Source organism: Dama dama, chromosome 6, assembly GCF_033118175.1.
Source record: "Dama dama isolate Ldn47 chromosome 6, ASM3311817v1, whole genome shotgun sequence".
Taxonomy (NCBI): Eukaryota; Metazoa; Chordata; class Mammalia; order Artiodactyla; family Cervidae; genus Dama; species Dama dama.
Window position 1 is genome coordinate 25,100,991 of NC_083686.1, and position 26,835 is coordinate 25,127,825.

The window sequence follows — 26,835 nt, forward strand, 5'->3', positions numbered from 1 at the left end:
GTGTGATAATGAGAGTGACATGTCACAGACAATGGCTAAATCTCACAGTACCAAGTATTTCATTTTGGTCAATTTGTCTGGCTGAATTCCACATAGATTTTAAGTTTAGAAAACTTTGCAAAATACATCACAAAATGAACTCTTATTTTTGCCCCCCAAATGATACCATTGCCCCAAATAATACTGTTTGTTTTCCAAAGACTATATTTATTTTATATTACTCACTGACGTAGTCAGATTGATTTGTGCTTTCCTTATAGATAGAAGAGCTGGAGAAGCAGTTGGTTCTTGCAAACTCAGAGCTGACTGAAGCACGGACGGAACGTGATCAGTTCAGTCAGGAATCTGGAAATCTGGACGACCAGCTTCAAAAGCTCTTGGTAAGAAGGTGGTCTGAAATATGAGTGAGGTTAATTCTGGGAAATTTTACCACAGTATTTCACAAAACTAGTTTCAAATTCCAAATTTTACAACACATCTGTACATTTACACACAACACAGCATCCTGGACACTATTCAGGTTTTACGTGTGAAATATAATATTGTACACGTTAAGCACAACTGTTAGGGCTTACTAGTTGGGCGAAGGTGATCTTTGAACAGCCATAGTCTTTCCGTTAGGCACTGTGTTCTGCTAAACTGAAGTAGGGTTGAGTGTTCATTTCAAAGCCAAACAACATTCAAAACACATACAAATCATGTATAAAGAAAAGTTAAATGCAAATTTAGGTAAAAAAAATTTTTTTTAGGAAGAAAAGAGGATTCCGATGGTAGTGAAGCAGCTTCTGCCCTCCATTAGGGGTACTACAGGCTGAGAAATTAGGAAAGGCGATGTTGGTACCCCTTTGATGTTTGTTAGGGTTCCTGTAGAACAGGATTCTCTCCCCGCCAAACCTTACTTCAGGCTACAGGGCCCTCAGCTGGCGGACTGTCCTTCACAGGCTAACCGGGGCTTGACATGCTCAGGGGAGAGCTGACTCTAAACTGCGGGATAATCCTCACTTCTCACCTTCCTGTTGCATGTTTCCCAGCATCCTCATATCTAATCTGGGGTCTAGTCCATTGAAAAGTTACTTGTAATGCTAGAAATTATAAGTAAACAAAAGGTTAGTTTTCTGGGAAATCGTTGTTCTTTATCTAAAATCATTAACAAAGAATCCAATTCCAAGATCAAAGTCTTGTCAAATCACATAGAAACTCCAAAGATGATGTAAGGAAAAAAAGAGTTTGAAAACAAATAAGTGAAACGAGGGGCAAGGCTGACGTCCCTTCTTGCAGGCCGACCTACATAAGCGAGAGAAGGAGCTGAGTCTGGAGAAGGAGCAGAACAAGAGGCTGTGGGACCGGGACACGGGCAACAGCATCACCGTCGACCACCTGCGGCGGGAGCTGGACGACAGGAACATGGAGGTGCAGCGCCTGGAGGCCTTGCTCAAGGCCATGAAGAGTGAGTGCCAGGGCCAGATGGAGCGGCAGGTGAGGCGGGGCGCCCCGGGCAGAGCTGTGGGCTCTGAGAGCAAGATACGTAAACCGGCTGTTTGTTTCTATGGTTCTGACCTCTCCTTAAATTTCAAATGTTAAACTTCATCTCGCTTTTGTCCATTGTTGAGACATGAAACTCCCATCCAGTTGCCTTTTCATTTCACCTAGAAATTGGCAACCTAATAATTTCTAATAATAGAAAAGCTTCAGACCGTAGGGAGATCTGGGCTTCCTTGGTGGCCCAGGTGGTAAAGAATCTGCCTGCAATGTGGGAGACCTGAGTTCGATCCCTGGGTTGGGAAGATCCCCTGGAGAAGGGAAAGGCTACCCACTCCAGTATTCTTGCCTGGAAAATCCCCATGGACAGTGGAGCCTCATGGGCTACAGTTCGTGAGGATGCAGAGAGTCAGACACAACTGAACAACTAATGCAGTCTGCTGCATTGTGGGCAGATTCTCTACCATCTGGGCCACCAGGGAAGCCAAAGAGTACTGGAGTGGGTCACCTATCCATTTTCCAGGGGATCTTCCCAACCCAGGAATCGAACCAGCGTCTCCTGCGTTGCAGGCAGATTCTGTACTGTCTGAGCCTCCAGGGAAGCCCAGTTAGAATCTTACTCTGTTCCAAACAGGGACCAGAGAATGTGAATGTACATTGGATAAAAGCCATGATTCACTTTCCCCTCGAAGGTGGAATTAAGGAGGAGGGAAACAGAAAGGATAGCTGCCTTCGCTCTTACCCCACTTTCCACTGTTGCCAGTGTCATCCTAACAAATTGGTGTGGAAAACACCCTCAGAGGACACTAACCAAGCTCATCCCCACCCTACACCACCATTCTGGATGAGCATTGTTATTTAATTAAGCCTCTCCGTCTTGATCTAATTAACACAAGTTAGTCTACTGTGTGAAGTTCTGAGAGCAGAACAACGGGAGGTACTGTCATATTCTTGATTTCACCTTCTTGAGCTAACTTGTCAGATCTCTTGAGACCTCTCCCTGTCTGCCTAAATCCATGAAATTCTTCTTTAACAATCAGATGGCAGCCATTCAGGGAAAGAATGAAAGCCTAGAAAAAGTGTCCTCCTTGACTGCTCAGCTTGAATCCACCAAAGAGATGCTCCGCAAAGTGGTGGAAGAGTTGACAGCCAAGAAGATGACGCTGGAGAGCTCAGAGAGGACCGTGTCGGACCTGACAGCTTCCCTCCAAGAGAAGGAGCGAGCCATCGAGGCCACCAACGCGGAGATCACGAAGCTGCGCTCCCGGGTGGATTTGAAGCTGCAGGAACTGCAGCACCTGAAGAACGAAGGGGATCACCTCCGAAACGTGCAGACGGAGTGCGAGGCGCTCAGGCTGCAGATGGCAGAGAAGGACAAGGTGATCGAGATCCTGCGACAGCAGATTGAGAACATGACGCAGCTGGTGGGCCAGCACGGGCGGACGGCCGGCGCCATGCAAGTGGAGAAAGCTCAGCTGGAGAAGGAGATCAACGATCGGAGGCTGGAGCTACAGGAAGTTAAGGTCTGTAGCGTGTTTTGGTGGTTTTGTTTCTGAAATGTCTCTTTTCTCCTGTAAGTCTGACCTAACTGACCAGAAGTAGGTTCTGTAAAGATAGTTATAGACACTCCGAAATTGTTTGCAAGTGTTTTTGTCAGTGTGCATGTGTGCTTTTGTGAGAAAGTTTCCACACTTTTCTTAAATTCCACAAGGAGTGGCCCCCAAATGGTTCAGAAGTGCTCATACAAAAGAGAAAAATCAGAAAATCCAGCTTTTTTATGAAGTCTGTCCTAATCCCGTAGTTTGAGAAAGCATTTTGTCCCCTTTCAGACAGACCTAAATTTGAACCCCATCTCATCACTCAGTAAACTGTAAAACACTAGACTGTTTGCTGAATGTTGGCTTCTATGTCTGTAAACCAAAATGCAAAACAAAACACCCCGAATCTTGTTGTGTTATTTGAGGCTTAAATGAGAAAGTATATATCAAGGATTTAGCTTGGTTCCTGGTCTGTGGAAGACGTTTAGACAATATTAGTTCCCTTCCCCCATTCCACTCTCCTCCTGAACCTTATCGTACTGCATTTGTACCTGTTACAGCCTGGGTCACATTCTATATTGCACCACGTGTGCGTGCGTGCATGTGTGTAAATAGCAATTTCTCCTCTTCCCTGTAAGACTGACGACTTCTTCAAGCAGGGCACACATCTTCATCTTTGTACCCCTGCCCCTGACTTTGTGCCATGTACCCAGAAGGTGCTCAGTAAATATTTATCAGAATTTAAAACTATTGAATGAATTTTTAAAAATTCAGTTTCCCAAGCTTTATATTACTTTTATCTGCCATGGTAACTAGTAGGAAACAGATCACATATAATTTATTTTTTCTTTCAGTTTTGTTGAAATATAATTGACATACAGTGCTGTATGAATTTAAGGTATACAGCATACGGCTTAATTTACACATATTGTGCAATGATTGCCACAATAAGTTAACATCTGTCATCTCACATAGATACAAAAAAAACAGTGTTTTTTCCCTTATGATGATTTATGACAAAGAAAGGATCTAAAAATCAGCAAAGGGGAGAATTCACCCAAAAGAAACCAGGCACAACCTTCTTCTCCTGCAGTCAGGCAGGACATGCTTAACCCCATCAGAGATAAGTTGTGACAGCACGTGTCAGATGCTGCCGACCAGGGAGTCCATCAGAGGCTCAGTGGGCAGGGTTTTATACTGGGAGTTGATCGTATAGGCTCTCCTTACCAGGGAGGGGAATACAGTCTTCTGAAAGGAAAGCAAGGGTTCAGCGTAAATTGTTTCGCTTGAAGAACAGTTTTTAGACAGAGCCGGTTAGACTGGTGGGACCCCTCCCCAAATCCAAGTTTTCAGAACATCCAACAGCCACCCTGACTAGAAGCTTTCATCAGGGCAGCAGTCAGGCTGTCTTCCACACACCACCTGAGCTCCAGTAGCAGCCTCCTCCCTGTCTTCATTCTCTACCCTCTCACCTTTTCAGTTCTTTTTCTGTCATTATTGTCATCTGGCTATTCAGTATTTGTTGCTGTCTGTCTCCTCTCACAAGAACGTAAAAGCCCCACGAGGACAAGGACATTGTTTATTTACTGCTGGGGCAGGGGGAGCCTGCTGGGGGAGGTGCCATGGGAGTAAACCTTGAGTAGGCGCTCACCTAGGACTACGTGCACACTATCCCCAACGTGTGAAGTGGAATCTGGCACAGTTAGGTGCCCAATACGGGTTTTTTTTATTTGAATGAATGAATATATAGAATAGGAATAATGAAGGGCTGTAGTCAGTGATACTGGGAATTGATATCTGTGGTTAAAAGAAAGGTAAAATACTCCTTTTGTTTTCACTTCTTATTGCTGCTTTACATCTTATTTTTTATTTCCTGCTCTGTCCTTTGTGTTTATCCCTACATTTAGATTCTGAAAGATAAAAAAGATGCCAAGATACGGGAGCTTGAAGCCAGAGTGAGTGACCTGGAATTGGAAAAAGTGAAGCTGGTGAACGCAGGCTCTGAGCGGCTCCGTGCAGTGAAGGACATCAAGCAAGAGAGAGACCATTTACTAAGTGAGGTGAAAGCTAGTAGGAATGAGTTAAACAGTCTTACAGGTACGTTACTCCAGTCCAAACTCTGCCGAAAACAGGAGTGCTGTCAGTGGCATTCCACGAGGATACTCGGACTGTTGTGACAGAACGGGCCCTTGTCCAGTGACACAAACATGGATAATTATTCTGTCCCTGTGCACACATCTCATCACCCGAAACCCTGACCCTTCTCCATGAAGTGCTCCCAGAGCGTGCGCTCATTGACCGTTAACTTCAGTCAGCCCTCAGTGTCCGTGAAATTCTGTACTGCGTTTCCAAGGGGAGAGTGGCAGAAGTGGAAACCTTGAGTCCTCTGAGTCAGGTAGCTTGATGAGAGGTGTAATAATGAAGCCACACGTGTAAACAGACTTATGCAAATTTCTTGGGAGGGAAAAATCCGAGGCTGTAAATTTTAAGATGAAAACACCGTCAGTTCACTGTTAGTACGGTACAGGCAGTATCTACATCACACGCATACACACACACACACGCACATGAACATGTCAGTGATTCCTAAGCATTGACTATGTCAGATGCCGAGACAGGCCCCGGGAAAGCAGTGAGGCTCCACGCTAGTTGGAAGCCAGACCTGTGTAGAGCGCGTCACGTGCGGTGGGTGAAGCACAGTGGCTGGGTGGTGGGTACAGATGCGGGAAAGGTGGGGAATCGGCCTCCTGTCGCGGGTGACATCTGGGTTTGATGGAAGAATAGGAATTTGGCAGTGAAAAGGAGGCAGAAGGCAATCTAGGCGGAGAGAACGTAACGGGCAAATGCAGGAAGGCATGAAGTAACACAGTGCGGCCTCAGAAACACCCGGGAGTAGACGTACAAAGGAACAAGGGCTAAGAAATGAGGCAGAGTGGACAGGCAGAGCCAGACACTGTGGAGCCGGCAAGAGATACAGAGTAAGAGATTCTTGTCGCCACATCTACATTTTAGAAGGACAGAGTCAGCAGGTAAGAAGAGGAAGGCGAGCCTAAAGGAACAGAGGCCAGCCAGCTGAGGAGAATTTTGCAGTAGTCCCAGGGAAAGGTGATGAGAACCTGAACTGAGGCAGTATAATGAGAATGAGAGGAAAGGGAAGAATTACACATGTTTTTGGAGATTGAATCAACAGTAAATGATCAGAGGGGTTGTGTGTGTGATTCTGGTTTTAACTTTGTAGTATCAGAACAGTGATACCAACATCTGAAAGAATGAAATCAAGAGGGGTTAACTTACAGGCAGGAGGGTGAGGCAGTCAGTGTGAGACCATTGGTCTGGGGGCACCAGGGCATCCACATGGAAGTGTCTGGAGAGATGGGGTGAGATCTCAGCAGAGAGGTCTTGACTCTGATTGTTCCCTTTATAAGTAAATCTATCATATATAAATAGGCAAGTGTAAATAAATGGATAGTTGAATGTGTGTGTGTGTGTGTGTATTCTTGTGTATGAATGATGAATGCCAGATATTTTGATAGTTACTGGAGATAAAAAATCAGGTAAAACACAGGGCAGCGTCAGGTTACTTACTAAATCATGGAGATTCATCTGCCTCCAAATGGTGGCTAAATCTTTTGTGGTGGGTATGATTATCCAAGAAGGTTTAAGAGGAAATAGATGTGAGCCAATTACACCGACTGGAAGAAAAGCAATGAATAATAAGAGTAAAAGGGGACAACCCACCCGAGCAGATTAAAAAGAGTTAGATCCCTGAAAACGTGTGTGTACATCTCATTTCTCTAACAACTGATGATGTAACTAAGTGGGGTCTCTTTCAGCTCCAAAATTCTGTGATCATTAATTACAAATAAAATAAGTTTTATAACAATGGAGTAGAAAAAAATTAACCAACTATTATTGCTTATCATGTTGTACAGAGGACTATGAAGTCTTAAAAAGGAACTTTCGAAACAAAAGTGAAGAGATGGAAACTACTACAAATAAGCTGAAAATGCAATTAAAATCTGCACAGTCTGAGCTGGAGCAAACAAGAAATACTTTAAAGTCAATGGAAGGATCTGATGGTCATGGTATGCTTCAGTAGATCTTTTCCTTTTGTTTTTAATTCCCTTGGTGTAGATTTAATAAAACACAAACTGGATTCATTGCCTTCCACTTCTTCACAGTGAAGCATGGTGTGAGAGACATACAACAGTAGATATCACTGATGGTTGTTATATAGCAGTTACAGTTCCCAGTGTTTTTGAGGGAAATTTGACATTTGCTTAATTTATTCCTTAAGTATCTGAATCTTTCTTTTTTTTTTAGCTATTTCAATAATTTCTAACAAACCTCAGTGTCCATAAATGCCAATTAATTGTTTTTGAGGAAATGTTGATATAAATCCAGATCACCAATAATTTTCATTCATCAGCCTATTTTTAACATGTTCACTATCTTCATAAACTGTGTGTCTATGGCTATATGTCCATTCCTGACTCCTCCTCTGAGTTGAAGATGGGAGGGAACCCTGGGGATTGAACTGCTAGGATGAGGGGTCCCTTCTCACCACTTTACACCTGTTCCCTTTTCACCTTGCTGCCCATATTAATTCAGAGGGAAGGTTAGTTGCTGTTTCACATTCCTATCATTGTTAGTATGGCTGTATTAGCTGAATATAAGAATAATGCTTTAACTAAAGACTACACTTTCTATTTCTCAATATTTTTTCATGTCAAAAGATTTATGTTTGTGCTCACTTCAACAGCACATGTACCAAAATTGGAATGATACTGAAAAGATTACCGTGGCCCTTGCCCAAAGATGGCACAGAAGTTCCTAAAGTGTCCACATTTTGTGCGGTCCTCAGAGATTCAGCTCTGTCTTTGCTGGCAAGCATGAAGAAAATGGTGGGGCGTTGAGAGCTCACTCCAGAGGCCCATCTGGAGTCTGTTCCCTCCTCCCCATCCACTAGACAGTCTCCTACGTGCTCCAGGGCTCTCCACAGCTCCCCCAGTTCCATTACAGTTGTTAAATTAACTAGGTAACCCTGTATTCACTCTCGAATTAGGATCATCTTAAAATAAAGAATTTATTAAGAAAATTACCTTTGAAGGCCAATCTTGATGCACTTAATCAGACCAGAATTCTTCAGAGTGGTGAGCAAATGATACCAGACTTTTGCTCTATTAACAAACCAGTGAACTGTGCCTGTATTAACCCTGGTCTGGACAGTTTAGCTACAGGAACTATATCTTGTTAGCAAGAAGTCGGACCTTTCATCCTCTAATAGTTTGTTTTTAAAGAATGCCACATTTTCTTTTTCTTTTTAACCTCTAAGCTGGACCTAACTCAAAAGCAGTGGCATTTTCAAACCTCTTTTCTCAGCTGGTTCTAAGAAACGACATAGGGTCTCAGACTTTGAATTTCCAAGCAATGGTGAGCTTTACTTATCTTTTCAGTGGCCTGCCATTAAGTATTCAGTGCCTTGCCTCCTGTCTAGAACATTCTCATCCTATCACCAGTTTCAGTAAAATAATCACATATATGCTTATATGGCCAGTTTGACTTTTGAAACAATAGTGAGTTCTGAGTACATGGCAGTACCCCTGACAATGGAAATGGAACGGTTTGTGTTATCACCGCGATCTTTTAAAAGATCAATAATAGCAGATGTCTTGTGTGGTATTTTATATATGAGTTTCTAGAAAGTTATATTAGTAAAATACTATTTATATTTTTCATTATATAACTATATATTTTGTCTATATATTTCCTATATGTGTAAGTATGAATTTGGTCAGTATTATTTATTACCATTGGAGATACGGCAAATTACGATGGCCAATGAAGTTAATTCTAGGAAGGAATCACAGAACATCATCATTTACCTATGTTTCTCAGCTCAAAACCCCTGAGTAATTGCTGAAAATTGTTACATCCCAATATTGTGAAATCTGAAGACATCTTTTGTGAATAATTTCTTGAAACGGTCCAGGTGCCTTAGAGGAATCTTATCACCTTTTCATAGTGTTTGAACTTCAAATTATAGTCACCTCTCAAAATTTAGAAACTTTAAAAACTAAGACACAGTTTAGTTCCTTTTGTTTTTTTTCAGCTATGAAAGTGGCAATGGGGATGCAAAAACAAATTACAGCTAAAAGAGGTCAGATAGATGCCCTTCAGAGCAAGATACAATTTTTGGAAGAGGCAATGACAAATGCAAACAAGGTGAGCCCCTGTCCTTGGGGAGGGGGAGGCCGGTGTGTTTGCTCATTAGCAAACGACAGCACAGAGCAAGACACACAGAGATGCAGAGTTCAGTGGGGACAAGGCAGGCGGCTCTTCCTAACAGAGAATGAGGAGATGGTTCCCGGAGGAACATCTGAGCAGGGCCTTGAAAGAGCTAGTTTTTTGGTTTTCTGTTTTGTTTTTTAATAACTACTATGGAATGAATTTTATTTTCTTTTATTATTTTCTCCCTTGGTCTTCTTTTGTTATTTTTTACATGCATCTATTCTTTTTCAAATTCTTTTTCCATGTAGATTATTACATAATACTGAGCAGCATTCACTGTGCTATGCAGTAGGTCTTGGTTGGTTGTCTGTTTGTTTTTTTTTTTCCGATTTGTCTGTTTTTTTTTTTTTCCCCCAGTGGGTTTTGTCTTACATTGACATGAATCAGCAATAGATTTACACGTATTCCCCATCCCGATCCCTCCTCCCACCTCCCTCTCCACCCGGTTGTCTGTTTTAAATATATCAGTGAGAACAAACATATGGATTCCAAGGGGGGGGGGAGGGGGTGGGAAGAATTGAAAGGTTGGGATTGACGTATCTGCACTTTGATACCCTGCATAAAATAGGTAACTAGTGAGAACCTACTATAGAGCACAGGGAACTCGACTCAGCGCTCTGTGGCGGCCTGAATGGGAAGGGAGTCTGAGAAGGAGGGGCTGTGTGTGTACATGCGGCTGATTCACCTTGCCATACAGCAGAGACTGACACAGCATTATCAGGCAGCTCTGCTCCAATAAAAATTAATTTAGAAAGAAACAAAAAAGAAAGTCGTATGTATATTCAATCTCAAATTTCCAATCTGTCCCTCCCCCCAACCCTTCCCACCAGCAACCATAAATTCGTTCTCTAAGTCTGTGCATCTGTTTCTGCTTTGTAAATAATTTCATTCATATCATTTTTTTAATAATCCACATATAAGTGATATCGTACAACATGTGTTTTTCTCTGACTTACTTCACTTAGTATGATTATCTCCAGGTCCATCCATGTTGCTGCAAATGGCATTATTTCATTCTTTTTAATGGCTGAGTAATATTCCATCACGTATATATATATATATCACATCTTCTTTATCCATCCATCTCTTGATGGGTGTTTAGATTACTTCCGTATCTTCGCTATTCTAAATCAGTGCTGCAGTGAACACTGAGTTCCATGTATCCTTTCAAACCATGGTTTTCTCTGCATATATGCCCAGGAGTGGGATTGCTGAATCATGTAATAACTCTAATTTTAGTCTTTTTAAGGAACCTCCATATTGTTTTCCATAGTGGCAATTACCAGTTTACACTCCCACCAAGAGTGTAGGTGGATTCCCTTTTTTCCACACCTTCTAAGGCATTTATTGTTTGTGGATTTTTTGATGATGGCCAATCTGACTGGTGTGAGGTGTTACATCATCATAGTTTTGATTTGCATTTCTCTATTAATTAACGATGTTGGATATCTTTTCATGTGCCTCTTGCCACCTATATGTCCTCTCTGGAGAAAAGCCTGTTTAGGTCTTCTGCCCATTTTTTGATTGGATTGTTTGTTTTTATGATATTAAGCCACATGAGCTATTTGTAAATTTTTGAGACTAATCTTTTGTCAGTTGCATCATTTGCAAATCTTTTCTTCCATTCTGTGGGTTGTTTTTTCATTTTGTTTATGATTTCCTTTGCTGTGCAAAAACTTTTGGGTTTAATTAGGTCCCATTCATTTAATTCCATTGGAGTTTTAATTTGTTTTAATTTCTATTACTCTGGGAGATAGATGGAAAAGGATATTGCTGTAATTTAGGTCAGAGTGTTCTGCGGATGTTGTATAGTGTCCGGTCTTACATTTAGGTCCTTAACCCATTCTGCATGTATTTTTGTGTGTGCTGTTAAAGTGTTCTGATTTCATTTTCTTACATGTAGCGGTCCAAGAGCTAGTAATTTAACTGCAAGAAGATACTCGTGGTAGAGACAGAGTGACTATAAGCAGAGCATACTCAGTTCCACTCTAATGTGACAACTGTGTTCCTAAAACCACTCTATGCAAAATTGTGCAACAGAAACCACCATGGGACTTGTGGGAGTAGGAGCTCGACACTGGCGGACTTCATCAGTGACAAAAGAAAAGTAGGGACCTAATGAAAGTGGTAGCATAGTTTTACATGTTAAATGTTTAAGAGACACATAAATACTACAGTTAGAATGGCCCTTTATCTTAAAAATGACCTGAAGTTTGCTTGTGAACGTGTGCATTGAAGAATTGCGGTGTGATAGTTGTTAAGAAGGGGTAGAAGGTAGGTATTTCTGTGACATAGGATGTGGCTCATAACACAAGGTAAACTGAGGGAGCTAATTGTTTCAAGAGTGTGTATGTTTGTGACTCTCCTTAGCTGGGTGCTGTTTTCTGCACTGATCTAGTATTTCTCACAGAGGAAACCATGCATTAGTAAATGTGAAATCTGTGTTGTGCTCAAATATTCCCTGATACATCAACCACTTTGGAACAGACTTGCACTTTCAGAAGAAGAATTACAATAGAACTGACCATAATGCCAAAGAGAAGGTTAACAGCATACGTAGAAAACGAGGGCAACTAAAGCAGTTGCTTTCCCCCTTCCCAAAATGCTGAAATGCTTTTTTAGAATGAGACTAAATACTGACAAATATGCACATACATTTGTTATACTTCTCACCAGTCTTCCCTGGTAGCTTAGTGGTAAAGAATTTGCCTGCAGTGTAGGAGACACCAGATACGCGGATTCGATCCCTGGGTCAGGAAGATCCTGGGAGAAGGAGATGGCAACCCACTCCAGTATTTCTTGCTTGGGAAAATCCCATGGTCAGAGGAGCCTGGCAGGCTACAGTCCATGGGGTCACAAAGAGTCAGACTTGACTGAATGCATGCACACTCATTACATGAACTTATTTCCTGTGTCTTTGTTCTTTCCCACTTTTTTCTCCGCTCTTGCCTTAAGTTCTAAATAGGCAAATAATGGAAGAATAAAAAAGAACAAATCTAGGATAAGAGAAATGATGTGTGTGTGCTTTAGCATCTACATCACTGTATCATTTCTGATATTTGCTCCTGTATAATTGTAGGAAAAACATTTTCTAAAAGAAGAGAAGACAAAATTAAGCCAGGAATTGAGTACTGTTGCAACAGAGAAAAACAAGATGGCTGGAGAACTAGAAGTCCTGCGATCTCAGGAGCGCCGATTGAAAGAAAAGGTTGCTAATATGGAAGTTGCTCTTGATAAGGTGGTTATTAACTAAATATATACAGTAGTTAACAACTAAAAAGGGAAGCTCCATGTTGATAAACACCAAATCTGTCAAATTGGATTGTGTCCCAGTCACCTCACACAAGGAAGAACTATATCCTATAGAGAAGGCTGAACTTTAAGAACAAGTCATGATGCATACTTTTGACAAAATTATCTTTTTTTTTTTTTCGGCTAACATGAATATAAGCGCAGTAAGATACAAGATGTGAAATGCTTCTGATACCCTCTGTGACCTGAATAATTTAAAATACCACCAGTCTAATTTACCTTCAAAGAAGGACTTCAATACTTGGTAGAATACAGTCTGTTAATAATATCAATAAAAAGACAAAGTAATGCTAATGTGTGGCACTTTGTGGAGTTCAGAAAGTGCAGGTAGAGAATGACTAAAGTGCAGCTAAATGACTGAGAAGATCGGTGATGACAGTACATTTGTCCTTGCCATATATCGTAGAGGAGTAATCTCTCTTTGTGTCACCTGAAAACTCTGGAAATCTGAAAATACTGTATACCGAAACTAGTCCTTGCTTCTTCAGACATCAGAGCCTCCGTGGTGACAGAACATGGTCTGTGTTCCCATCTGTGCAAACTTAGGTCTTAGAACATGATATATGGGCTCAACGAATTTCATTTGTGGTTATCTTTATGCAAATATTTTTACCATTGCTAAAACTTTTTGCTCATTTCATCCTTAGTTCATTCATTCTTTTGCGGCTTCCCTGCTGGCTCAGAGGGTAAAGTGTCTGCCTACAGTGTGGGAGACCTGGGTTCGATCCCTGGGACAGGAAGATCCCCTGGAGAAGGAAATGGCAACCCACTCCAGTGCACTTGCTTGGAAAATCCCATGGACAGAGAAGCCTGGTAGGGTCCATGGCGTTGCAAAGAGTTGGACACGACTGAACAACTTCACTTTCACTTTTACCTACTAAATGCCATATAGATGCTGGGACTACAAAGACATGACCTCCAATAACTCTCAGTTTTCTGAATAAAACAGATAAGTAAATAGATAAATGTAATACACTATGCTAGGAATGGGGGGCAGTTTCCTTGAAGAGATGGTGACTCTGCACGTATACATTAATAAAATAAAATCGCACAAAGAATGGAGGATAAACCACATGTGGTTGCTTGATTGTAGGCATCTTTGCAGTTTGCAGAATGTCAAGATATAATACAGCGTCAGGAACAAGAATCTGTGCGCCTAAAACTTCAACACACGTTGGATGTAAAAGTAAGGTCTTTTGTTTTCATTAAATAGTAATTTAAGCAAAACTTAAGCCTTGGTTTGATATACTTCTAGGTTTTCTTCATGTATCTTAGATGCTTTCAAGTGTACTTTTAACATTATCTGATATTAGCAATTATAAAATCTTTACATTGTACCTGCTCTCCCTATCCTTTTACTATATAGTAACACGTTGAAGCATCATGCTTTATGTTAGGTTTATATTGAGTGAGGGAAACACAGAAGTACTTATCTTGGGGAGCCAGAGGTTTGCATACAGGAGGAGGTCAGACATTTTGGCTTGTTTGGAGAATAGCACAAATGAGGTAATTTGCATGACAAATCAGGTGTGCTTTAAAAATAATACATTTTCCACTGGAATATATTTGTTTTTTGAATATATTTTAAAATTGCAGACATACTTCAAAGTTGCAATACTGGATACCTTCCCATAGTTGGAGAGGAACCTTCTCAGTAGTATGTCAGAGCTGGTGTGGAGTGTTTGGCAGAGTTAAAACCAATTGTAGTAGACTTTGATTGGAGATGCCATTTCCCACCTGGAATGCTTACATCATTCACAAGTGTGAAGGCCTCTTGCTAAGCCCAAGATTAGTCCCCAAAGAATAGCATGCATCTTACTTAATACTTTGGCTTCAAACTTTGTAGGGGTTCAACATGAAAGACTGAAATTTATTTGCAAAAATACATTTTGATTTCACAATTCCAGCTGTAGGTTGACAGTTATTTTGCTCACATGTATACCATCTTCCAGGAACTGCAGGGCCCTGGATACACCTCAAATCCTGCTGTGAAACCGCGCCTTCTGCAGCCGTCATCTGCTGCGCGTGCTCACTCCAATGCTCCATCTTCCCAGTCTACAGCCAGCTTCCTGTCTCATGTAAGTCACTTGTCTTATAGTTTGTGATGCAAATGGCATAATATGTAAACAATTTTAAGTTGAGAAGAATTTCATTTTTAAAAAAACCTATGACATTTTCAGTTTTTAGAATTTAAATGTATGCAGACCAGGTGAACAAAAAGATTTTTCTTTCTTGTTTGATATTTTCTCTGGGAAAAAACAAAACATGAAATACTCAGTGATATTAATGTAAACAGTAATTATTAAAGAAATAACCTGTGTGTGATTTTTTTCTATTATAAGTATTCAGTTTACAAAGCCAATGTTGAGATGGCTAAAATAAGCATCACTTCAAATGCCAAAGGCAAATTATTTGTATTGTAGTACTCTACTAAGATGAAAATGATTTGCTGTATATTGTCTCTTCATGACCTATATGTGGACTTATTTATAATCATAAAGATTTTATTAATGTTAAAATTGTTATTCTCTTTAGTTAAAATATTAGTTTGAAAATTTTTTAGTTTAACCTTTTGTACTATTAAAGCTTAGGAAAAATATGCGCAGTATAAAATTCAGATTTTCCCTTCTCTGAAGTTATATGTAATTATTGTACCACTAATCCCTTGCAGCCAGTATTCAACTCCAACTCTAAAGAAATGAGACATATTTCCTAAATCACTCATGAAAGTCTGTTTCATTAATTACTAGTCCTATTGTGTGTATAGCAACAAGGTCACTGGTAGCCTACCAGTTATTCTGCCTGTGCATTGAATATAAAACATGCACTTCAGAGTGAACAAGTTGAAATGGACTCCTTTCACATACACAAGGTATATGACTGATAAGCTGTCACACAATAACATTCTATCAAACAAAACAATATTACTAATGGTGGTAGTGGTTGGTGGTTTAGTCACTAAGTCGTGTCCGCCTCTTGTGACCCTGTGGACTATAGCCCACCAGCCTCCTCTGTCCATAGGACTGTCCAGACAAGAGTACTGGAGTGGATTACCATTTCCTTTTCCAGGGGATCTTCCCAACCCAGGATTCAAACCTGGGTCTTCTGCATTGCAAGCAGATTCTTTACCAACTGAGCTACAAGGGAAGCCCAGTATTATTAATATTAGAAGTTAAGCATGGTTCTCTCTGGAGACTGGAAATTGGAGGTGGGCAGAGGAAGGGAAGAAAATTGCTGCGTTTTGTTTTAAGTGTCATAAATCATTTTACTTTTAAAACTATATGCATGTTACATTAATAAAAATTAAATTAAATCCTTCTCTCCATGAACTAAACAACAAACAAAGAACAGCAACAAAGCATATTTGACCAGGAGTCACTGGGGCTTAAGATGTGTCTCTAACTTCTTTGTGTGACCTTGGAAATTGAGTTAAATAATACTGTGCCTTTTCATCTCTAATGAGGAGTCTGGACTATGGATCATCTCTAGGATTTTCTAGAAGATCAGCTCTAAAATTTCATGACTTTTCATTACCTAAAAGCCAGCCTAGTAAGATAGGCTCTTTAATACATAGACTATACTTGATTATAAAGAATCTCATCCATCACTGAAAAAGTACTAGTCATGAGTCTATTAAATTAAAAATTTGAGTTATTCTAACAGCAATAATGAAGTATATTTTCTGAGTAGATTGTTAAGCCTGTTTTATACAATTAATTTCTTCCCTTAAAAATGTTATTATGAATGTTTATTATATAATTTTACATATTAAATGTAATATACATTCTTTGTTCTGTTCACTGATGTGTTCTGAGTACCTAGAAAAGTATCTAGCATGTGGTAGATATTCAGTACATATTTGTCTAATGGATGAATGAATTCATTGTACTGATAAAATACTGGGTACAGGTTTTCATCGTTTCTACTGACAAGTCAGTTTTAACTCTTACTGTTGCTTTTTTGAAGGTAATTTTTTTCTTTGACCACTGTGAAGATTTTGGTTTAAGCAGTTTGACTGTGATGTGCCTACCTATATTCTTTATATCTCTTGTGGGTCACTGATCTCCCTGGATGTATGGATTGATATCTTTCATTGATTTGGGGAAATTTGTATCTTTTATATTTTTGATTATGTTTTTCTACCCCATTCTCTTGTTTACTTCTGAAACTTGTACTATTAGATAACATTACTTTTTTAATTGCTGTGTTATAGCTCCATTGTTTGAATCCCCTGAATTGAATCCCAATTGTAACCATTGTTTCTCTTGATTTCTAGTCATATTTTTGTCTGGTTTTTTTGCTTCCTTTTTTTCAAGACTTTATTTTTTAGAGCAGTTTTAGATTCACACCAAATTTGAAAGGAGGATACAGAGATTGCCCATATACCTCTTGCCCTCACACATGCACAGCGTCCCCATTATCAGCATCATTCTCTGTAATGATACATGTGTTATCAAGGATGAACCTACATAGACACATCATAATCACCCCAAGTTCATGGCTTACCTTGGGGTTTGTTCTTGGTGTGGTACATGCTATGGATTTGTACCAGTGTTTATAAATGTGTCATTACTGATACATATCCATTATTATTATATCATACACAGTATTTTCACTTTCCTATCCTAAAATTCTCTATGCTCTGCCTATTGATCCTTACCCTCCTTCCACCCCTGGCAACCACTGATCTTTTATTATCTCCTAGTTTTACCTTTTCCAGAATGCCTATGATTTGGAATCATACCATATGTTGTCTTTTCAGATTGGCTTCTTTCACTTAAGCAGTGCACATTTAAGCTTTCTCCATGTCTCTTCATGGCTTGATAGTCATTTATTTTTAGCATGGAATGGTAATCCATTGTACCACAGTTTATGTGTTCATCTACTGGAGGATACTCTGGTTGCTTCCAAGGTTTGATAATTATTAATAGAACTGCTGTCAACATCCATGTGCAGTTTTTTGTGTAGATATGTTTTAAACTTTGTTGGGCAAATACAGACTTCTTGTGTGTAGCTCAGTCGGTAAAGAATCTGCTTGCAGAGCAGGAAACCTGGGTTCGATCCCTGGGTCGGGAAAATCTTCTGGAGAAGGAAATGGCTACCCACTCCAGTATTCTTGCCTGGGAAATCTCATGGACAGAAGAGCCTAGTGGGCTGCAGTCCATGGGTTCGCAAAGAGTCGGGCACGACTGGGCGACTAACACTTACTCACTTACTTGGGCAAATATAGATAGCATGATTGCTGGGTCATATGGTAAGAATCTGTTTAGTTTTGTAAGAAATTACCAAACTGTCTTCCAGGGTGGTTGTACCATTTTACACTCCCACCAGCAGCGAGTGAGCGTTCCTCTTGTTCCACAGCCTCGCCAGCATTTGGTGGGGATTGTATAATGCAGTAGTTTCCTGTGAAAGGGTGCATTTCATTCATTGTTTTAAAACCTTGCATGTCTGAAAATACCTTTGTTCTTCATTTATATTTGATTGATACACAAAATGCTGCTGCTGTTTTGCTGTTTTGATTCCAGCGCCTGTGTATGTGACCTGTTTGTTTCTCAAAGCTTTTGGAGTCCTTTCTTTATCCCTAGTATTCATTTCAGGGTGATCTCTGCTGAGGATCTTTTTCCCTTCACTGTATAGGTGCTCTTATGTTCTTTCCTCTCAGCAATTCTCTTGTATTATTTATTTGATCACTTTTCTCCCTCCATTTTTACAGTTCTTTCTGGAATTTCTGTTAAGTCACCTATTAGGCTTCCTGGATTTAGTCTCCAGTCTTCTTTAATTTTGGCTTTCAATTTCTGTCTTGTATTTTATTCCCAACTTTTGGGAAGACTCCTCAACTCTGTCTTCCAAATACCTATTGAATTTTTTTTTCTGAATATCTTTTTTTTTTTTTTCTAATTTCCAGGAGACTTTTTGTTTTTAAAATCTTCTCTTTATATAGTTTTATGTTCTTTAGTGGATGCAGCAGTACTTTCTCATTTCCATTTAAGGCTATTAATTTCAGTCTTTCAGTAATCTCTTCTGTTAGCTGAATCATTGCTGTTTCTTCAAATTTATTTTTTTCTGTTTGTTTTGATGTCTGTCTTTCATGTTGGAGCTTTTTCCTTCACTGTCTGCTCATCACTAGCCATCCATTAATATTTAAAATTGAGGCCCTAAAAAACTAATTAAAAGCACTTGGTAAGGTTCACAGGATTTGTCAACTAGTAGATGGTTAGGTATTACTTTTTAACTGAGGGACCCAAAAACTATCTTACTTTTTTCTTGGTCCTGTCAGTCCCAGTACAGAGTGAATCTCTTACTACTGACTTGTTGATATAGATCTGTCTGCTAGTGTTCTGAAGAGGTGAGTGGGCCAGGGAGCCTGGGGTACATGTGTATCTATGCAGCCTTATGTTATTGTGCTTATATTTTCAGTTTGCAGCCTGACTTCTACCATGCCAGGTGTCCTCTTAGAGTTTAAATTCCTTTGGTCCAGCCTCACCCAGTGATTAAGCCTCTAATTTTATTTAGAGGAAAAGAATGAATTATTACCCAGCATGGGGAGAACATCTGGTATTCTCACAGCTTCTGCCATAAGCTTTTAGCCAGTGCTCCCATTTTTGCTGCCCTGTGCCTTGCCCTGACCTTCAGAAATGCATGAGGCCTCCATTACTTGAATCTTTCTTGCTGGTATACTCTGATCCAGAGCAGGTCACTGTTTCTTGACTACTTCTGTGCAGGTCCTTAATGTGTTAGCTTCTTTGCTGCACTGAATTAGCTGTGAATTACCCATTTGCTTTTCATCTCCCCAAATTTTATCATCATTACTCATCTAGTATTATCTCTTTTCCTCTTTATCCTTGTTAATTTCTTTAGTGTCATTTTAGTGACACTGAAATAAATGGAATAAATGCCAAGTCTAATGTTTAAAAGTAGAACAAAAGTAGAATATCACTGCATGAATTGTTCTGCATTACCCCTTTATTTCATTTCATTTTAGTCTTCTTGTTCCATGAATCTAATAATAGTCATTATTTGTTGAACACCAGGCACTATATGATATTCTTTCTGTAGATTATATAATTTATTCCTCATAACTACCCATATGAGATAAATGCTATTGTTACAACAATTTTTCAAAGAAAGAAACTAAGGCTTGGAGAAGCTAAATGAGTTATACAGAGTTCACACTCCAAAAACACAGTTGTGCCAAAACTTAACCAAGATGGCCTGAGTCTAGAATTTGTCGTCTTAATTAGTTTGCTGTACTGATTATGTACACCACACTGTTGAATGCTATTTATAAAAAAATAAATAGATGATGCTATAAATAAATACTCTACCTGAACTAATTGTGTATTTCATTAGGTCCTTGTGACTGAGGATTATACCCTTTCAGAGGTCCAAAGACATTAAAAATTATCCAATTGATTGCTCTAGTGTTATTAATAATAGAAGAGAAAATGGTAGAATTGGAAACATTTTATTATCTGATTGATCTAAGCTGAGAAACCAAGAACATGTGTGTATGTATTTGTATGTATATACATACATACACAGATACACACACATAATTGGTAGCCTGACACAGAAGCATTCTAGATTAAAGTTGTAGATAAAGATTATTTTAGCATTTAAAATAGAATAATTCCAGGATAATGTAATTTATTTTATTTCTATATCAGATTCCATACACATGCACTGTAATTTGTGCTAGCTGTTGCTTGATCTTTGTCACTGAAGTATCCATGATGTGAGCAAGATTTTCAGTAAGACTTTATATAACTTTGGTTTCCGATTCACCCATTTTTAATATACAATATAAATAATATATTTATATTCTAAATAGTATATTCATATTCCATTTTTATTACAATCTTCTGACAGGAATATAAGTATTATAGGAGATGGATTTGGTCAGGCATTCTTAAAATAGAATAGTCTAATTCAAACTGAATGAGATCAAGCTTTTATTTTTAGCTTTTTCATTTATCTTCTATCTTTGGAGATTGGAGATAGAAGGTGTTGAGAAGCACACACTCTCCTAGACATTACTTATCTTAAGTTATAACTCATGTTTGCCTACAATGGACTCAAGGCCATTGGAGAGAACAGTATTTGGAGAAGATGGAGGTGCATTTGAGATATAATTTGCAAGTTATTTTGGAAACAAGTCTGACATAAGACAATTTCAAAGTCAAAAGTAATAGGAGGCTAATCAAATCACAAAATAAACCTTAAGTTTAACAATGACAGTATAAGCTCATATTCATCCCTTGAAGTAAAAAAGCTTGTATAAGTTTTAACCTGAAAATGTATGTCCCCTCGAAATAGCCTTAATGTATATCCTAAGGGTCAAAGGATTGAAATGAGGGAGAGCAAAATTCTTTGATGGGTTCCAGTAACCTTATGAAGAACTTGTATGTAGCTGTTTCTTTACCAGCCAGACAAGATAGTCATAACCAGCCATACATAACCAGCCAGTCATATGTAAAGAATGTTTTTAAATCATTCATCTCCTAGCTATTTTCAAATTTTTTAAGTGTATTTTGTTCATGTTATAAATCAAAATTTGTTCCATATAAATCAAACAATAAAGTGTTAAAAATAAACTTTTTAATGAAAAGTATTACAAGTGAAAGTATTATAAGATTTACAGACATGAAAAGGAATAATTGACTATTTTGAGTAAATGATACTTAAATCAGAAGCCACCATAAACTAAAGTGAAATCACAAACTAGAAAAATATTTCTAGTAAACAAAGGGTTAATATAAAATATAAAGAGTTTTTACATACCTGGCTAAAGATAGCATATATTCTAAAAGAAAAGTATAGAAAAAACATGTATATAAAATTCATATAAGAAATGCATATGGTCCATAAACATGAAAAATCTTCAAGCTCATTTATAATCAGTTAATAATTATTGCATATTAAAGCTAAAACAAGCAATTTTGTGTATAGAATGGTCAAATGGTGATAGGAAGGGTATGGTATAATGGCCACTCTTCTATCACACCTTACTGATAAACATATAGATTGATATGACTTTATGTTGTCATTTTTACTTTCAAAGTTCACGGATTTCTTTTTGTTTTAAAATTAATAGACTTTTTTTAGAGTGATTTTAGCCATACAGAAAATTGAGCAGAAAATATAGAGAGCTCCCATAGATTCTCTTTACTGTCCTCCTCTCTCCCCCCAGCTTCCTCTGTTACCAGCATGTTACATTCGTGTGGTACATTTGTTATAATTGTTAAACCAATATCGATACGTTGTTATTAACTAAAGTCTATAATTTTCACTGGGGCTCACTGTGGGGCTTCCCTGAGGGCTCAGTGGGTAAAGAACCTGCCTGCAATGCAGGTGACACAGGAGACGTGAGTTTGATTGCTGGGTCGGGAAGATCCCCTGGAGTAGGAAATGGCTATCCACGCCAGCATTCTTGCCTGAAAAATGCTATGGACAGAGGAGCCTGGCAGGCTACGCAAAGGAACGCAAAGAGTCAGACACTACTGAACATCACGTGCACCTCATATTGTACGTTTTGTGCATTTTGACATATGTATGATGATATGTATCCACCATTACAGTACTATGCAGAATAGTTTAACTGCTCAAAAAATGCCCTATGCTTCACCTTTTCGTCTGTTGCTCCCTTCCCCTGAACCCCTGGCAACCAGTGATCTTTTTACTGTTTTCATATTTTTGTCTTTTCCAGAATGTCATCTAACCAGAGTCATCTAGTTATAGTCTTTTCAGATTGGCTTCTTTCACTTAGCAATATCTTTTCATCCTTTAATAATTAAATTTCTTTTTTTACTGAATAATATTTCATAGTATGGATGTACCACAGTTTGTCCAGTCACTTTTTGAAGGATATCTTGATTACTTCCAAGTTTTGGCAAGTTACGAATAAACCTGCTATAAACATCTGTGTGCAGGTTTTGCATAGACATAAGTTTTCAACTCTGTTAGGTAAATGCTACAGAGCATGGTTGCTGGATTTTATAGTACGAACATGTTAACTTTGTGAGAAACTACCAAACTGTCTTTCAAAGTGACTGCACCATTTTGCAGTCTCACCAGCAGTGAATGAGAGTTCCTGGTGCTCCCAACCTTGTCAGCGTTTGGTGGTGTCAGTGTTCGGATTTTAGCCGTTCTAATTGGAGTGTAGTATGATATCTTATAGTTTTAATTTGAAATTCCTTAATGAAATATGATGTTGAGCATATTTTCTTATGCTTATTTGCCTTCTACATATTTTTTTATAGTGACATGTCTGTTCCAAACATTTGCCTGTTTTTAATGGGTGTTTAAAATTTTTTCCTACTGTTGAGTTTTAAAAGGTTCTTTTTGGAGGTATATTTTAGCTACCAGTCTTTTGTCACTTATGTGTTTTGAAAAGATTTTCTGCCAGTCTGTGATTTTTGTTTCCATTTTTTGTTTAAACTATCTTTTGCAAGGAAAATTTTTTAAGGTTAAGAAGTCCAACTTACTGATACTTTTCTTTTTTTTTTTTTTTCTTACTGATGCTTTTCTTTCATGGATCATACTTTTGATTTGTATCTAAAAAGTCATCATGAATCCCCAAATCATCTAAATTTTCTCCTGTATTATCCTCTATTTTATAGTCTGGAATTTTATGTTTAGGTCCGTGATTCACTTTGAGTTAATTTTTGTGAAAGATATAAGGTCTGCATCTAGATTCATTTTTTTAATGCGTGTGAATGGCCAGTTGTTCCAGTACCATTTGTTGAAAATACTGCCTTTTCTCTACTGAAATACCTTTGCTCCTTTGTTGAAAACCAGTTGACTATATTTGTATGGGACTGTTCCTGGGATCTTTATTTTATTCTGTCCCATCAGTCTGTTTGTCTGTTCTTTTACCAGTACCGCACTGTCTTATTACAGTAAATCTTGAACTTGGGATATGTCATTTCTCCAATTTTGTTCACCTTCACTGTTGTCTTTCCTATTCTGAGGTTTTTGCCTTCCCATATACACTTTAGAATCAGTTTGTCAGTATATCAAGGGGAGCTTCATAGCTAGACTGCACAGCTAACCCTAATGACATCTTCATGACTCTGTCCTGCTAGTAACACACTGTATACATTGTCACATTAACCTTTCTGGTTACTCTGAATCTGTAACTATGAAGCATATAAGGTACTTCATGTGTTTTTACACTAAGGGGAGAAGGAGGTGGAAACCAGCCTTTTTAAATACTTACTTTGCATACATTAAGTACTTCTCATTCCTTATGCCATCCTTATAAAGTAAGAGTTATTTTCCCCATTTTTACAGATTAGGAAATGGAGACTGAAAGAAGCATTTCTCTTGTTATAATGAAATAAACTTTATGAATTTGTTTGTAGGTTCTTATACTGATAATTTATAATAAGTGTCCTGGGCTTAAAATTTTTTAATAACAAAGCTTATTAAGTAAACTTTCTAGTGGGCAGAAGATATGAAGGCCCAGGTGTTATATTGAGATTTCAAGGTTAGAACTGAAATGACTGAATATTGCAATAGGATAAGTCTTCTGAAGTTTTATTCCACATCAGATATGAGGTCCACCAGGGCTAGGACAAGAACAAAGCCTGTGTTTGGTGAAACTGGATCTGCTTAGCAACAAATGCTTTTATTCATTATTAAGAAACTGGTTCAGCATGTGCGGTATATGGGAAATCTCTGTACCATCAACTCATTTTTGCTGTGAACCTAAAACTTCTCTAAAAAATAAAAGCTATAAAAAATGGTTCACATATTTGTATATTTTAAATCAATGAAATACAATTTAATAGTTTAATGGAATCTTAATTTATGAAACTCTGAACTCATCATGGTAATGTCTCGGTAAGATGACCATCAGTAAACTGGTAAAATCATACTTACCACACATTCAGTTAGTTAGAACACTTGACATCTTCAACTGGATATTTTATGTGGTTTATCAGTGGGAATAGGAAGAGAAGCACAGTGTGAGGGTTATACCAGTAGCATCAACACTTGATTGGCATGGACCCTAGAAAAGCAAAGCCTAAACTTTTGCAGTGTTTATCCTTCAGCAACCAGTATGTCTGGCAGGTGTAACTCTACCTTGGGTCAGACACTTCTGGCTAAAATGCCTTTATGATGCTTGATGCCTCTCTAGCCATGAGTATCCTCCAACTAAGTCCACCTGCTCACCAGGGAAAACTCTGATTATTATTAGGTTTCCTCTCTTTTTGTGCCTATTGGGAACCTCTGTGCTTCTTTTTATATTATAAATATTCATTGAGGAACACTAGCTACCTGAAAATCTTTTAATATTATTCTCCAACTAACATAGTTTGAAAATATTGAATGTCTCTTTCCTCATCAGTAAAGTGGTGATGGGGGGGCTAGATTCACTCATTGCTAGAGGGTTCCTTACTTCTGAAATTCTATAGCTATATAAAATTAGTTCATCCCTTAACACATTATTGAAATTATTTTACATGGATATAGTTATAAATATTCAGTGGCATGGTAAGATGTCTATACCATATTGTTAAAGTTAAAAAATTTTTTTATTATTATTATTTTTTTTTATTAGTTGGAGGCTAATTACTTCACAACATTTCAGTGGGTTTTGTCATACATTGATATGAATCAGCCATAGATTTACACGTATTCCCCATCCCGATCCCCCCTCCCACCTCCCTCTTCACCCGATTCCTCTGGGTCTTCCCAGTGCACCAGGCCCGAGCACTTGTCTCATGCATCCCACCTGGGCTGGTGATCTGTTTCACCATAGATAGTATACATGCTGTTCTTTTGAAACATCCCACCCTCACCTTCTCCCACAGAGTTCAAAAGTCTGTTCTGTATTTCTGTGTCTCTTTTTCTGTTTTGCATATAGGGTTATCGTTACCATCTTTCTAAATTCCATATATATGTGTTAGTATGCTGTAATGTTCTTTATCTTTCTGGCTTACTTCACTCTGTATAATGGGCTCCAGTTTCATCCATCTCATTAGGACTGATTCAAATGAATTCTTTTTAACGGCTGAGTAATATACCATTGTGTCTATGTACCACAGCTTCCTTATCCATTCATCTGCTGATGGGCATCTAGGTTGCTTCCATGTCCTGGCTATTATAAACAGTGCTGCGATGAACATTGGGGTGCACGTGTCTCTTTCAGATCTGGTTTCCTCAGTGTGTATGCCCAGAAGTGGGATTGCTGGGTCATATGGCAGTTCTATTTCCAGTTTTTTAAGAAATCTCCACACTGTTTTCCATAGCGGCTGTACTAGTTTGCATTCCCACCAACAGTGTAAGAGGGTTCCCTTTTCTCCACACCCTCTCCAGCATTTATTGCTTGTAGACTTTTGGATAGCAGCCATCCTGACTGGCGTGTAATGGTACCTCATTGTGGTTTTGATTTGCATTTCTCTGATAATGAGTGATGTTGAGCATCTTTTCATGTGTTTGTTAGCCATCTGTATGTCTTCTTTGGAGAAATGTCTGTTTAGTTCTTTGGCCCATTTTTTGATTGGGTCATTTATTTTTCTGGAATTGAGCTTCAGGAGTTGCTTGTATATTTTTGAGATTAATCCTTTGTCTGTTTCTTCATTTGCTATTATTTTCTCCCAATCTGAGGGCTGTCTTTTCACCTTACTTATAGTTTCCTTTGCAGTGCAAAAGCTTTTAAGTTTCATTAGGTCCCATTTGTTTAGTTTTGCTTTTATTTCCAATATTCTGGGAGGTGGGTCATAGAGGATCTTGCTGTGGTTTATGTCGGAGAGTGTTTTGCCTATGTTCTCCTCTAGGAGTTTTATAGTTTCTGGTCTTACATTTAGATCTTTAATCCATTTTGAGTTTATTTTTGTGTATGGTGTTAGAAAGTGTTCTAGTTTCATTCTTTTACAAGTGGTTGACCAGTTTTCCCAGCACCACTTGTTAAAGAGGTTGTCTTTTTTCCATTGTATATCCTTGCCTCCTTTGTCAAAGATAAGGTGTCCATAGGTTCGTGGATTTATCTCTGGGCTTTCTATTCTGTTCCATTGATCTATATTTCTCTCTTTGTGCCAGTACCATACTGTCTTGATGACTGTGGCTTTGTAGTAGAGTCTGAAGTCAGGCAGGTTGATTCCTCCAGTTCCATTCTTCTTTCTCAAGATTACTTTGGCTATTCGAGGTTTTTTGTATTTCCATACAAATTGTGAAATTCTTTGGTCGAGTTCTGTGAAAAATACCGTTG

General features: G+C 38.5%; 1 protein-coding gene and 1 non-coding gene across 2 annotated transcripts in view; both read left to right on the top strand.

Annotated features, from left to right (window-relative positions):
- CCDC158 (coiled-coil domain containing 158) overlaps positions 1–26,835 on the top strand; it is a 63,753-nt gene that overhangs the window by 17,598 nt on the left and 19,320 nt on the right. The window contains exons 8-16 of the mRNA XM_061145200.1: positions 261–380; positions 1,279–1,476; positions 2,520–3,002; positions 4,925–5,114; positions 6,950–7,102; positions 9,130–9,242; positions 12,388–12,546; positions 13,714–13,806; positions 14,573–14,698. Of these exons, the coding sequence (XP_061001183.1) occupies positions 261–380; positions 1,279–1,476; positions 2,520–3,002; positions 4,925–5,114; positions 6,950–7,102; positions 9,130–9,242; positions 12,388–12,546; positions 13,714–13,806; positions 14,573–14,698 (1,635 nt within the window). The remainder of the gene's footprint in view (positions 1–260; positions 381–1,278; positions 1,477–2,519; positions 3,003–4,924; positions 5,115–6,949; positions 7,103–9,129; positions 9,243–12,387; positions 12,547–13,713; positions 13,807–14,572; positions 14,699–26,835) is intronic.
- On the top strand, positions 7,764–7,870 carry LOC133058959 (U6 spliceosomal RNA). Its single transcript, XR_009693465.1, has one exon. It is a non-coding gene; the product is annotated as a U6 spliceosomal RNA (small nuclear RNA).